The 13,412-nt window shown below is 41.5% G+C and overlaps 1 protein-coding gene and 1 non-coding gene across 2 annotated transcripts; one reads left to right on the plus strand and one right to left on the minus strand.

Annotated features, from left to right (window-relative positions):
* Positions 1–438: 438 nt before the first annotated feature.
* LOC140178631 (uncharacterized) lies at positions 439–3,102 on the plus strand. The gene is made up of 4 exons (XM_072215835.1): positions 439–672; positions 821–988; positions 1,094–1,576; positions 2,134–3,102. The coding sequence occupies exons 1-4, from the start codon at positions 439–441 to the stop codon at positions 3,100–3,102; spliced, it is 1,854 nt and encodes a 617-aa protein (XP_072071936.1).
* Positions 1,058–1,164, minus strand: LOC112746674 (small nucleolar RNA R71). Its single transcript, XR_003174545.1, has one exon. It is a non-coding gene; the product is annotated as a small nucleolar RNA R71 (small nucleolar RNA).
* Positions 3,103–13,412: the final 10,310 nt, after the last annotated feature.

Below are 13,412 nucleotides of genomic sequence, written 5' to 3' on the forward strand. Positions count from 1 at the left end.
CTCATTGCTCTAAAGTGCTCCTAGGGAGACGACTCGGGAGTCTAATACTCTCGGTTTTAATTTGGTTTTGCTTGTGACATATCTTGTGAACATCTAATTTGGTTTGAGGGGCCAATTCGTCGGGTTAGGACTATACTTATGACACTAACCCCAATTTTGAGGAAAATTCCTACCTTTGCTCTTAGTCCCTCTACATCAAATTTTGGCGCCGTTACCGGGGAGTTCACTTTAAGTGCAATGAGTGCTACTATTTTGGTTGTTGTAAATATGTGAATATTGTGAATACTTGATTTTGGTTTGCTACTTGGCTCTAATTGTAGATACCATATTCCTCTTTAGTTAACTTTAGTAGTCTTTGATTGTTGAGTTGGTTCTTGTTTACTTATCTATTTTCGTTTCCCCTTCATAATTGCATGGTTTTATTGCCTCCTCAGGTGAATGACACGGTCACTTCCAGACCCGAGCTTGGCCACTTTTGATCCGGAAATTGAAAGAACTTTAACTCATTTAAGGCAAGCTCGGCGCTGGCTAGCTTTTGTGGATAGTGAATCGGGTTTCCTTGAGGAGCACTCCCATTCACTATCACAAACCATCCGTGACCATCATTCTCCAATCAACGAGGAGATTCTATACTCATCTGCGGGGAGTATTGAATTCTCTTTGAGTGCTCAGGTGACACCGACATGGCGGACTCACCTAGAAGAATCACCTTGAAGGAGCTGGAGCTCCTGATCTTGACTTGCAACCACTTCAAATCTTGTATCCGGCCTTAGACCCAAATTTTGAGCTCAAGTCTGGCACGATAAACTTGCTCCCCAAGTACAATGGACTGCTTGGAGAGGATCCCTTGAAGCATCTCAAGGATTTCCAAGTTGCTTGTGCAACCGCAAGAAGACATGGGGCCGACGAAGCTGCAGTGTTGGTCTTCGCCTTTCCTTTCTCTTTGGAGGGAAAAGTGAAGGAGTGGTTTTATACTCAGACGGGTGAAGTTAGGTCCAACTGGGACTTGTTGCATAAAGAGCTTTTGGATAAGTTCTACCCTCTCCAGAAAATAGACAAGTTGCGAAGAGAGATTTCTTGGATTGTGCAATAGGATGGGGAGACTTTGTATGAGTATTGGGAGAGATTCAAGAAGTTGCTAGAGGCTTGTCCTCACCATCGGATTGATGAGTTAGTTCTTATCAGTTATTTCTGTCAAGGAATGCATCACCAAGACAAGCTTCTCCTAGATGCCGCGAGTGGAGGTTCATTGACCAAGAACAAGACCGCTGCGGAAGCATGGGAAGTTATATCAGACTTGGCGAACTCCACTCAACACTCAAGGGCGAGGAGCCCACAACCGAAAGTTGTGAATGAAGTTTCTCCCTCCGGAGATGCTATTTTGACCAAGACCCTTGGTGAAATGACAATTATGTTGCGACAACTCACCCAAGGGCAACAAATTACTCAAGCTTTGATAAATGCTCCACCTCAACCTCAAAGGATTGAAGGACCACCAAGGGTATGCGGTGTTTGTGCATGTAACACTCATTACACCGATGAGTGTCCTCAGCTCCAAGAGGACACTACATTGGCGGTAGCTAACTCTTACCCACAAAAACCAAATTACAACCAAGGATCCAACCAACATGAAGGAAATCAAAACCAAGGGTGAAGGGATAACTCAAACCAAAGGTGGAACCAAGCTCCTCAAGCTCATCCCAGCCAAAACGCCCAAGTCTACTACTATCAACAACCCCAAGGTCAACCACAATACCAACAACCATATAAACAACCGTACCAACAACCCCCACAATCTCAACCTCAAGGGAAGTACCAACACCCACATAGTAGGCCTAGCCCTCCTCAAGTTAACCAAGCCCTTCCCTCTAACCAACCTCACATGAATTACACAATTCACACCTTCATACAAGAACAACGAGAGTTTCACAAGAAACAAGAAGCATATATGGCTACAATAGCCGATGCCCTTTCCCGTTTGACTCTTCCTCCTCAAACCGCACAAAACATCCAACAAGCTTCAACCTCAAGTAGTTTACCCTCCCAACCTCAACCCAACCCTCAAGTAGTATCAATGCCATTACCCTTAGGAGCGGCACTAAATTGGATAAGAATGTTGCTATACCTACAAAGTTGAGTGAGGAGACAAACAATGAAGATGTGGGAGATGAAGTGGAGGTGATGAGGGATGAAGATGAAGGTGTTGATAAAAGCAAGGAAGAACCACCTAAGGTCAAGGAGCCAAAGAGAAATACTTTGCTTGAAGAGCCTTTGCCCATTCCATTCCCAACTTTAGCCAAAAAGGCCAAGAAACAAGAAGAGCTTGACCCCACTATAGTGGAAGTTTTCAAGAAGGTTGAAGTCACCGTCCCTCTCTTCCAAGTAATTCAACAAGTGTCAAGATATGCCAAGTTCCTTAAAGATGTTTGCACTCACAAAGAAAAGCTTGGCAACCTCAACACAAGGCCGATAGATGATTCTATCTCCTCCTTACTTCCTGAAAAATGCAATGATCCCGGCCCATGTTTGGTCACTTGCTTGATTGGCGGAATTAAATTCATGGACTGTATGTGTGATCTGGGGGCGTGCGTGAGTATTATGCCACTCCCCATTTATGAAAGATTGAACTTGTCACCCTTAAAGAGGTCCGGAGCGAGGTTTGTGCTAGCCGACAAGAGTATTGTGTCCGTTGTTGGGATTGCCAAAAATGTCCTAGTCAATATTCAAGGATTGCTCTTTCCAGTTGATTTTCAAATTTTGGAGACACCTCCCATTGACTCAAACAAGCCATCATCCATACTCCTTGGAAGGCCATTCTTAAAGACAGCCCATTTCAAGCTAGATGCACATTCGGGAGTCTATTCTTTTGAGGCGGATGGCAAGTTAGTCAAGTTCACCTTGGAGGAGCCCAACAAGCCTGTTCTTCAAGCGTATTCTATTTTTGGCTACGACGTAGTTGAAGAGCAAGTCTTTGAAGATGGAAAAGAGCAAAAAGAAGAGGATGTTGCCAAGAGATCAAGTTCAAAGGATCATACTCATCACACTCAACCCAAAAGTGCCAAGGAGTTGGAGATCTTCCTCCTTGGTGAAGTTCCCAAGTGACCAATGAAGCCATGCAAGTCTAACTTAGGACTCTAAACCAAAGTGCTTGATGGAAGACACCGCACCATGGTGACATTATTCCAACTCTATCTCTTGTTTATAGTATTTTGCCTTATTTTCCTTTTTTGTGATATAATGGATAGTTTAGGTTTGATTTGATGAATTTTGAGTTGTTCAAGTTGTATTGCTTGTGGACTGTGAATTTGTGCTTATTTGAATGGTTTGGGGTTGGTATGTTGATATGCTAACGGTAGGAACCTTAGTTTTGAAGAGAAAAAATTTTTCTGAAATAGGGCATCTGTGCGTCCGCACCCACCTGTGTGCCCGCACAACCCTAAATTTTTCGCCATCTGTGCGGACGCACCAGCCTGTGCGTCCGCACGAGCTTTGCTTTGCCCTTTGGTCGTAGCACCAACACAGCCTGTGCGTGGGTGCTGCCAGTTTTCCTTACCCTGAGCGAGCGCTCATCCGCGTGCGACCGCACGCACTCCCTTTCATGCTCCATCTGTGCGGCCGCACAGACATGTGCATCCGCACGCAACTTGATAGCCCCTCTAGTGGCAGCGAGGGAACAGCTTGTGCGTGGGAACAACCTCCCCCATTCCCAACCTCTGTGCGTGCGCACGGACCTGTGTGCGGACGCACGCGAGCCTTTGTCCTCAAGCTAAAAAAAAACTCTATCTGTGTGGCTGCACGTGTTTGTGCGTCCGCACGTTCTTCTGCAACCCCTCTGGTCGAATCGATCGCACGCTGTGTGCGTTCGCACCCTTCTAAGTTTTCGTCTCTGTGCGTCCGCACAGGACGCGTTCTGGGCAATATCAGGGCAACTTGCCCTGTTGTGAGACAGCTTTCTCTTCTCCTTTTCTTCTTCATAGCTGCCCTTTCTCCCTCTTCTCTGTCCAGCCCCACCAGTCTTGGCCGCCGCCGCCGCCAGCCCACCGCCGGCGACCACTCTCCCTCTCTCTTTCTCTTTTCTTCTCTTCTCTTCTCTCTTTTCCTTCTTCCTTTCCTTCTCTTTTCTATATACACCACCGGTGAGTTCTCTCTTCCGGTGCTTTCTTTTTCCGGCGAACCCAACCGCCGTGATTTCACGGTGGCTATAAGAAGTGCCATTGTTTCCCACCTCATTCTTGTCTTCTCAACCTTTATATCTAAGGTTCTTGTTTTTCCTTTCTCTTTATGTTAATATTTTTGTGATTGTTTCCATTCCTTTCTTATTGTTTAGATTTAATTAGTTGCTTTCTTTTGCAAAGTATTGTTGTTTGATTGTTGGGAACGGTTATGATCAAATTTGAGCTTAATTGTGATGAACTTGCACATTGCATACCACATGTTCGATAAAATGTCTCAATGAACACTTTGTTTGATTCATATGACTTGGCCATCATATGTGTTCAATTTATCTCTTGTTAGGCATATTGTATGAATTACGCAACTTCTATTATGACTTTTGATGGTTGTTAAGTAAATCCACCGATGCATTTCCTTGTTTGTTCATGTGCAATTCTTGGTTACAAATGCATTGTGTTGTATGAATTCATTTGTCATTGTTTATCAAAATTTTTGATTCGGTAATCACTATACAATGGTTCAACTTTAGTTAATGTCTTGATCAAACATCTTTTGCACTCAAATTAAGACCATTGTATGTGTGATTCCCCCTTCTTGAGAATGAAAAATTACCAAATCCTTTTCGGTGTTTGCTTGAAGCTTTGAGTTGTGAATTGCCCTAAGGATGTGATTGCCGTGATGTCCGGCCGGTGTGTGTATTCCAACCGCGTGCATCATTGGAATACATACACCGTGTTTTTGTAAATCACACCACTTATATAAGCTTCTTTTAATCTTATTAGTGCTTCCTCAATGATTTTTACTTTAATGTTGCCTGGTGAGCGGATATTTTATACGCTTTTTGAGGGTATTTTCATTATAGTTTTAGTAGGATTTAGCTACTTTTTAGTATAATTTTATTAGTTTTTATGCAAAAATCACCTTTCTGGACTTTACTATGAGTTTGTGTGTTTTTCTGTGATTTCAAATATTTTCTAGCTGAAATTGAGGGATCTGATCTTTAATCTGATTCACAGGCTGAAAAAGGACTGCAGATGCTGTTGGATTCTGACCCTGCTTCACGCGAAACGGATTTTCTCGAGCTACAGAAACCCAATTGGCGCGCTGTCAAATGCGTTGGAAAGTAGACATCCAGGGCTTTCCAGCATTATATAATAGTTCATCCTTGGCCTGAGTTTTGATGACGTAAACTGGCATTGAACGCCAGTTTTCTGTCCTATTCTGAAGTTAAACGCCAAAAACAAGTTACAAACCAGAGTTAAACGCCACAAACAAGATGCAACCTGGCATTTAACTCCAAAAGAAGCCTCTACACGTGTAAAGCTCAATGCTCAGCCCAAACACACACTAAGTGGGCCCCAGAAGTGGATTTCCGCACTATCCATCTTAGTTTACTCATTTTCTGTAAACCCTAGCTACTAGTTTAGTATAAATACTACTTTTAGAGACTAACTATGCACCTCATGACATTTTACACATTTCATATTGTATTTTTGATGGCATGAGTCTCTAAACCCCATGGTTGGGGGTGAGGAGCTCTGCTGTGTTTCGATGAATTAATGCAATTACTACAGTTTTCCATTCAATCACGCTTGTCTCTATTCTAAGATACTCACTCGCACTTCACCCTGATGAATGTGATGATCCGTGACACTCATCACCATTCTCAACTTATGAACGCGTACCTGACAACCACTTCCGTTCTACATGAAAACAAGCTTGAATGTATATCTCTTAGCCTCTTGGTTCATGATCAGAGTCTTCGTGGTATAGGCTAGGACTATTGGCGGCCATTCCTGAGATCCAAAAAGTCTAAACCTTGTCTGTGGTATTCCGAGTAGGATCTGGGATGGGATGACTGTGACGAGCTTCAAACTCACGAGTGCTGGGCGTAATGACAGACGCAAAAGGATCATTGGATCCTATTCCAACATGAGTGAGAACTGACAGATGATTAACCGTGCGATGATAGCACACTTGGACCATTTTCACAGAGAGGACGGATGGTAGCTATTGATAACGGTGATCCACCAACATACAGCTTTCCATGGAAGGAGCCTTGCGTGCGTGAAGAAGAAGACAGTAGGAAAGCAGAGATTTGGAAGACAGAGCATCTCCAAATCCTCAATCTGTTCTCCATTACTGCATAACAAGTATTATTTAATTTATGCTATTTATTCTTCATAAACCCAATCATTTTTATTACTAATTTCCTGACTAAGAATTATAAAGTAACCATAGCTTCCTTCAAGCCAACAATCTCCGTGGGATCGACCCTTACTCACCTAAGGTATTACTTGGACGACCCAGTGCACTTGCTGGTTAGTTGTTCGGAATTGCAAAAGTGTGATTGTGATTTTGTGCACCAAGTTTTTGGTGCCGTTGCTGGGGATTGTTCGAGTTTGGACAACTAACAGTTTATTTTGTTGCTTAGATTAGGAAAAATTTTTCTTTTTGGTTTAGAGTCTTCTATTATTATTTTTGGTTGAAATTCTTTTCAAAAATCCTTATTTTCTTTTTCAAATTTTTTTTTGAAAATTTTTAAAAACTAATAATTGAATTTTTCTGTTTGTTTCCTTTGTTTTGATCTAAAAATGTAAGTTTGGTGTCATTTTTACTGTTTTTCTCTTTCTTCATTAAATTCAAAAATATCTTTTCTCTTTATTTTAATTAATTTTCAAATTTTCCTTTAGAAATTCAGATTTTTATTTTAAAACTTTTTATTCTATCTTATCTTAGTTTTGAAATTTCAAAATTCAAAATCTTTTTCAAAAATCATATCCAAAGTTTTTCAAATCTTCTTAATTAAGTAACTATTTTAGTTTTCAAGTTTGTTTTTCTTACTTTTCGAAATCTATATTTAATTTCTGATTAATTTGTGTATTTTTTATTTATTTATTCGTTTTTTTTATAAAAAAAATAAAAAATATATTTTATTTGTAATTCATATCAATTCCCTTTTCTCCACCATGGACTTAAGTGGAAATGAACAGTCCAGAAGGACTCTGGGGTCATATGCTAACCCTATTAGTGCTGCATATGGGAGTAGCATCTATATACCTCCCATCAAAGCAAGCAGTTTTGAGCTAAATCCTCAGCTCATTGTTATGGTGCAGTAAAATTGCCAGTATTCCGGTCTTCCACAGGAAGAACCTATTGAGTTTCTGGCACAGTTCTTGCAAATTACTGACACAGTGCGTGACAAGGAGGTAGATCAGGATGTATATAGGTTGTTACTATTTTTGTTTGCTGTAAAAGATCAAGCTAAGAGGTGGTTAAATAACCAACCCACAGCAAGCATAAGAACATGGAAACAGTTATCAGATAAATTCTTGAATCAATATTTTCCTCCAAAAAGGATGACACAGCTAAGGCTAGACATCCAAGGCTTTAAACAAGAGGATGATGAATCCCTTTATAATGCCTGGGAGAGGTACAGAGGGATGCTAAGGAAATGCCCCTCTGAAATTTTTTCAGAGTGGGTGCAATTAGACATCTTCTACTATGGGCTTATAGAAAAAGCTCAGATATCTTTAGACTATTCAACTAGTGGATCTATACACATGAGAAAGACTATTGAAGAGGCTCAAGAGCTTATTGATATAGTTGCTAGAAATCAACATCTATACATAAGTAATGAGTCCTCCATAAAAGAAGAAGCTGAGGAAGTGTCTACTAACTTTAGTCCTCAGGAACAAGTTGCTGAACTCAATCAGTAACTATTCTCTATAACAAGGCAGTTAGCAGAATTTAAGGAGATGTTACAAGAGACCGGAATTGCAAACAAGGATATGGAATCACAATTGAGTCAGACAAAATAGCAGTTATCAAAATAGATAACAGACGAGTGCCAAGCAGTTCAATTAAGAAGTGGAAAAATGTTAAATACTCCAACTCAAAGCAGCATAAAGCCAAGAAAAGAACAGCTGACAGAGGATGAGCAACCTGCTACCCAAAATCCCTCTGAGGACTGTAAGAGCCCAGAGAGGAATAGGTCTGGCGATCAAACACTAGAAACAAGTGAAAAGCTGGTGTTAAACTCCAAATCCACGTCCAATTCTGGCGTCCAAATGCCAGAAAAGGGTAGGAACTTGGCGTTAAACGCCCAATCCATGTCCAGTTCTGGCGTCCAAATGCCAGTGAGGGATCAGACACCTGCAAGTGCTGATACTAACTCCCTCAAGAAGGCTTCTCAACCTGCCTCTGTAGGAAATAAACCTGCAACAACTAAGGTTGAAGAATATAAAGCCAAAATACCTTATCCTCAGAAACTCTGCCAAGTGAAACAGGATAAACAATTTGTTCGCTTTGTAGACTATCTCAGGACTCTTGAAATAAATATTCCATTTGCAGAGGCACTTGAGCAAATACCCTCTTATGCTAAGTTCATGAAAGAGATCTTAAGTCATAAGAAGGATTGGAGAGAAACAGAAAAAGTTTTTCTCACTGAAGAGTGCAGTGCAGTCATCCTAACAAGCTTACCAGAGAAGCTTAAGGATCCCGGAAGCTTTATGATACCATGCACATTAGAGGGTACTTGTACCAAGACAGCCTTATGCGACCTTGGGGCAAGTATCAATCTAATCCCTGCATCTACTATCAGAAAGCTCGGCTTGGCTGAAGAGGTCAAACCAACCCGGATATGTCTTCAACTTGCTGATAGCACCATTAAATATCCATCAGGCATAATTGAGGACATGATTGTCAAGGTTGGGCCATTTGACTTTCCCACTGACTTTGTAGTGCTGGAAATGGAGGAGCACAAAAGTGCAACTCTCATTCTAGGAAGACCCTTCCTAGCAACTGGACGAACCCTTATTGATGTCCAAAAAGGGGAAGTGACCTTAAGAGTCAATGAGGACGAGTTCAAGCTAAATGTTGTGGAGGCAATGAAGCATCCAGACACATCAAAAGACTGCATGCATGTTAATATTATTGACTCCCTGGTAGAGGAGATCAACATGGCTCAGAGACTCAAATCAGAGCTAGAAGATATCTTTAAAGATGTCCAGCCTGATCTGGAGGAATCAGAGGAAATAAAATAGCCTCTGAAATTTCCTTAGGAAGAGGAGAAACCTCCTAAACCCGAGCTCAAACCACTACCATCATCCCTGAAATATGCATTTCTAGGAGAAGGTGACACTTTTTCGGTGATCATAAGCTCTGCTTTAAATCCACAGGAAGAGAAAGCACTACTTCAAGTGCTAAGGACACACAAGGCAGCCCTTGGGTGGTCCACAAGTGATCTTAAGGGCATCAGCCCAGCAAGATGCATACACAAGATTCTATTGGAGGACGATGCTAAACCAGTGGTTCAACCACAGAGGCGGCTAAATCCAGCCATGAAGGAGGTGGTGCAGAAAGAGGTCACCAAGTTACTGGAGGCTGGGATTATTTATCCCATTTCTGATAGCCCCTGGGTGAGCCCTGTCCAAGTTATCCCCAAGAAAGGAGGCATGACAGTGGTTCATAATGAAAAGAATGAACTGGTTCCTACAAGAATAGTTACAGGGTGGCGTATGTGTATTGACTATAGAAGGCTCAATACAGCCACCAGGAAGGATCACTTTCCGTTACCATTCATAGACCATATGCTAGAGAGACTAGCAGGTCATGAATACTGCTGCTTTTTGGATGGCTATTCAGGTTACAATCAAATTGTAGTAGATCCTCAGGACCAAGAGAACACAGCATTCACATGTCCTTTTGAAGTGTTTGCCTACAGAAGGATGCCTTTTGGTCTGTGCAATGCACCTGCAACCTTTCAGAGGTGCATGCTCTCTATCTTCTCTGATATGGTAGAGAAATTTTTGGAAGTCTTCATGGATGACTTTTCAGTATTTGGAGACTCATTCAGCTTCTGCCTTGACCATTTAGCACTTGTTCTGAAAAGATGCCAAGAGACCAACCTAGTTTTAAACTGGGAAAAATGTCACTTTATGGTGACTGAAGGAATTGTCCTTGGGCATAAAATTTCAAACAATGGAATAGAAGTGGATCAAGCTAAAGTGGAAGTAATTGAAAAATTACCACCACCTGCCAATGTTAAGGCAATCAGAAGCTTTCTGGGGCATGCAGGATTCTATAGGAGGTTTATAAAGGATTTTTCAAAAATTGCAAAACTTCTGAGTAACCTGCTAACTGCTGACACGCCATTTATGTTTGACACAGAATGTTTGCAGGCGTTTGAAACTCTGAAAGCTAAGCTGGTCACAGCACCAGTTATTTCTGCACCAGACTGGACATTACCATTCGAACTAATGTGTGATGCCAGTGACCATGCCATTGGTGCAGTACTGGGACAGAGGCATAACAAGCTTCGGTATGTCATTTATTATGCTAGTCATGTTTTAAATGATGCCCAGAAAAATTACACAACCACAGAAAAAGAACTGCTTGCAGTGGTTTATGCCATTGACAAGTTTAGATCATACTAAGTAGGATCAAAAGTGATTGTGTACACTGACCATACTGCTCTTAAATATTTACTCACAAAGCAGGATTCAAAACCCAGGCTTATAAGAAGGGTGTTGCTTCTGCAAGAGTTTGATATAGAAATAAGAGACAGAAAAGGGACAGAGAACCAAGTGGCTGATCATCTGTCCCGGATAGAACCAGTAGAAGGGGCGTCCTTTCCCTCTATTGAGATCTCTGAAACCTTTCCGGATGAGCAATTATTTGCCATTTAGGAAACACCATGGTTTGCAGACATTGCAAACTATAAAGCTGCAAGATTTATACCCAAGGAATACAGCAGGCAACAAACGAAAAAATTAATTACTGATGCAAAGTACTACCTGTGGGATGAACCATATCTCTTTAAGAGATGTGTAGACGGAATAATCCGTAGGTGTGTGCATAGAGAAGAAGCATAGAAGATCCTATGGCATTGTCATGGATCACAATATGGAGGACATTTCGGAGGTGAGCGAACAGCCACAAAAGTCCTCCAATATGGCTTCTAGTTGCCCACTCTCTATAAAGACTCCCGAGAGTTTATGCGTAACTGCGACAGCTGCCAGAGAGCTGGTAATCTGCCTCATAGTTACGCTATACCTCAGTAAGGGATCTTAGAGATTGAGTTGTTTGACGTATGGGGTATTGACTTCATGGGGCCTTTCCCACCATCATACTCAAACACTTATATTCTGGTGGCAGTCAACTATGTATCCAAATGGGTAGAGGCCATTGCAACACCTACCAATGATACTAAGACAGTGCTGAAGTTCCTTCAGAAACATATCTTCAGCAGGTTTGGTGTCCCTAGAGCACTAATTAGTGATGGGGGAACTCACTTCTGCAACAAATAGCTTTACTCTGCTATGGTCCGATATGGAATTAGCCACAAGGTGGAAACTCCATATCATCCACAGACAAATGGGTAAGCTGAAGTCTCTAATAGAGAACTAAAAAGAATCCTGGAACAGACTGTAAGTACTCGTAGAAAGGATTGGGCAAGAAGCTTGGATGACGCTCTGTGGGCATACAGAACAACATTCAAGACTCCTATAGGGACCTCTCCATACCAGCTTGTGTATGGTAAGGCCTGTCATCTGCCCGTGGAACTGGAGCATAAGGCCTACTGGGCAACCAGATTCCTAAACTTTGATGCCAAATTAGCTGGAGAAAAAAGATTGCTCCAGCTGAATGAGCTAGAGAAATTCAGACTCACTGTTTTCAAAAATGCCAAGCTTTACAAAGAGAAAGCAAAAAGGTGGCATGACAGAAAGCTGTCATCTAGAGTCTTTGAACCAGGACAGAAGGTTCTGCTGTTCAACTCTAGGCTCAGATTATTCCCCGGGAAACTGAAATTCCGGTAGAGGGGACCATATGTGATTACAAGTGTGTTACCATATGGCTATGTGGAGCTTCAAGACATTGATTCTAATAAGAAGTTCATTGTTAATGGACAGAGAATCAAGCATTATCTTGAAAGCAATATTGAGCAAGAATGCTCAAAGCTGAGGCTAGATTAAAAACTCAACAAGGTCCAGCTAAAGACAATAAATAAGCGCTTGCTGGGAGGCAACCCAGCCATTAGCAAAGCTTATTTGTTATTTAAAGAATAATTATACGAGTTTAATATAAATAATCTTCAAGGTAAATAATCAATTGCATAAGTTCACAGAATTACAGAAGGATTCAGAGTACAAAACAGGGAGAAGGAGCTCACTGGCAAGAAAACGCCAGTGGTGCACGAAATTGTGATCATCAACAATGGCGCCAAAGACTTGGAGCTCTCAAACGTGAATCACACTTTGTCACAATTCCACACAACTAACCAGCAAGTGCACTGGGTCGTCCAAGTAATACCTTACGTGAGTCAGGGTCGATCCCACGGAGACTGTCGACTTGAAGCAAGCTATGGTCATCTTGTAAATCTCAGTAAGGCGGATTCAAATGGTTATGGAGGATTGATAATTAAAAGATGAATAAAACATAAAATAAGATAAAGATAGAGATACTTATGTAATTCATTGGTAGGAATTTCAGATAAGCGTATGAAGATGCTTTGTTCCTCTCGAACCTCTGCTTGCCTATTGCCTTCTTCCAATCATTCATACTCCTTTCCATGGTAAGCTTTATGTTGGGTATCACCGTTGTCAATGGCTACTTCCTGTCCTCTCAGTGAAAATGTTCTACGCACGCTGTCACCGCACGACTAATCATTTGTCGGTTCTCGATCATGTTGGAATAGGATCCATTGATCCTTTTGCGTCTGTCACACGCCCAACAATCGTGAGTTTGAAGTTCGTCACAGTCATCCCTTCCCAGATCCTACTCAGAATACCACAGACAAGGTTTAGACGTTCCGGATCTCAGGAATGGCCGCCAATAATTCTAGCATATACCACGAAGGTTCTAATCTTAGATTAGAAACCCAAGAGATACACATTCAAGCTTGTTTGCATATAGAACGGAAGTGGTTGTCAGTCACGCGTTCATAGGTGAGAATGGTGATGAGTGTCACATAATCATCACATTCATCATGTTCTTGGGTGCGAATGAATATCTTGGAGAAGAAATAGACTTGAGTTGAATAGAAAAACAATAGTACTTTGCATTAATTCATGAAGAATAGCAGAGCTCCATACCTTAATCTATGGTGTGTAGAAACTCCACCGTTGAAAATACATAAGAACAAAAGGTCCAGGTATGGCCGTGAGGCCAGCCCCCAAACGTGAAAAGGTCTATGAAAAGTATGAAAATACAATAGCAAAAGGTCCTATTTATAGAAA

Source organism: Arachis hypogaea, chromosome 14 (genome assembly GCF_003086295.3).
Source record: "Arachis hypogaea cultivar Tifrunner chromosome 14, arahy.Tifrunner.gnm2.J5K5, whole genome shotgun sequence".
Taxonomy (NCBI): Eukaryota; Viridiplantae; Streptophyta; class Magnoliopsida; order Fabales; family Fabaceae; genus Arachis; species Arachis hypogaea.

Excerpts from the sequence above, each read along its gene's own strand:
- LOC140178631 (XM_072215835.1), top strand. The coding sequence starts at position 439 with ATGACACGGTCACTTCCAGACCCGAGCTTGGCCACTTTTGATCCGGAA. Across the intron at positions 673-820 it reads AATTCTCTTTGAGTGCTCAG|TACAATGGACTGCTTGGAGA; the intron begins GTGACACCGACA and ends TTGCTCCCCAAG. Across the intron at positions 1,577-2,133 it reads AAGAGGACACTACATTGGCG|TTGAGTGAGGAGACAAACAA; the intron begins GTAGCTAACTCT and ends ATACCTACAAAG.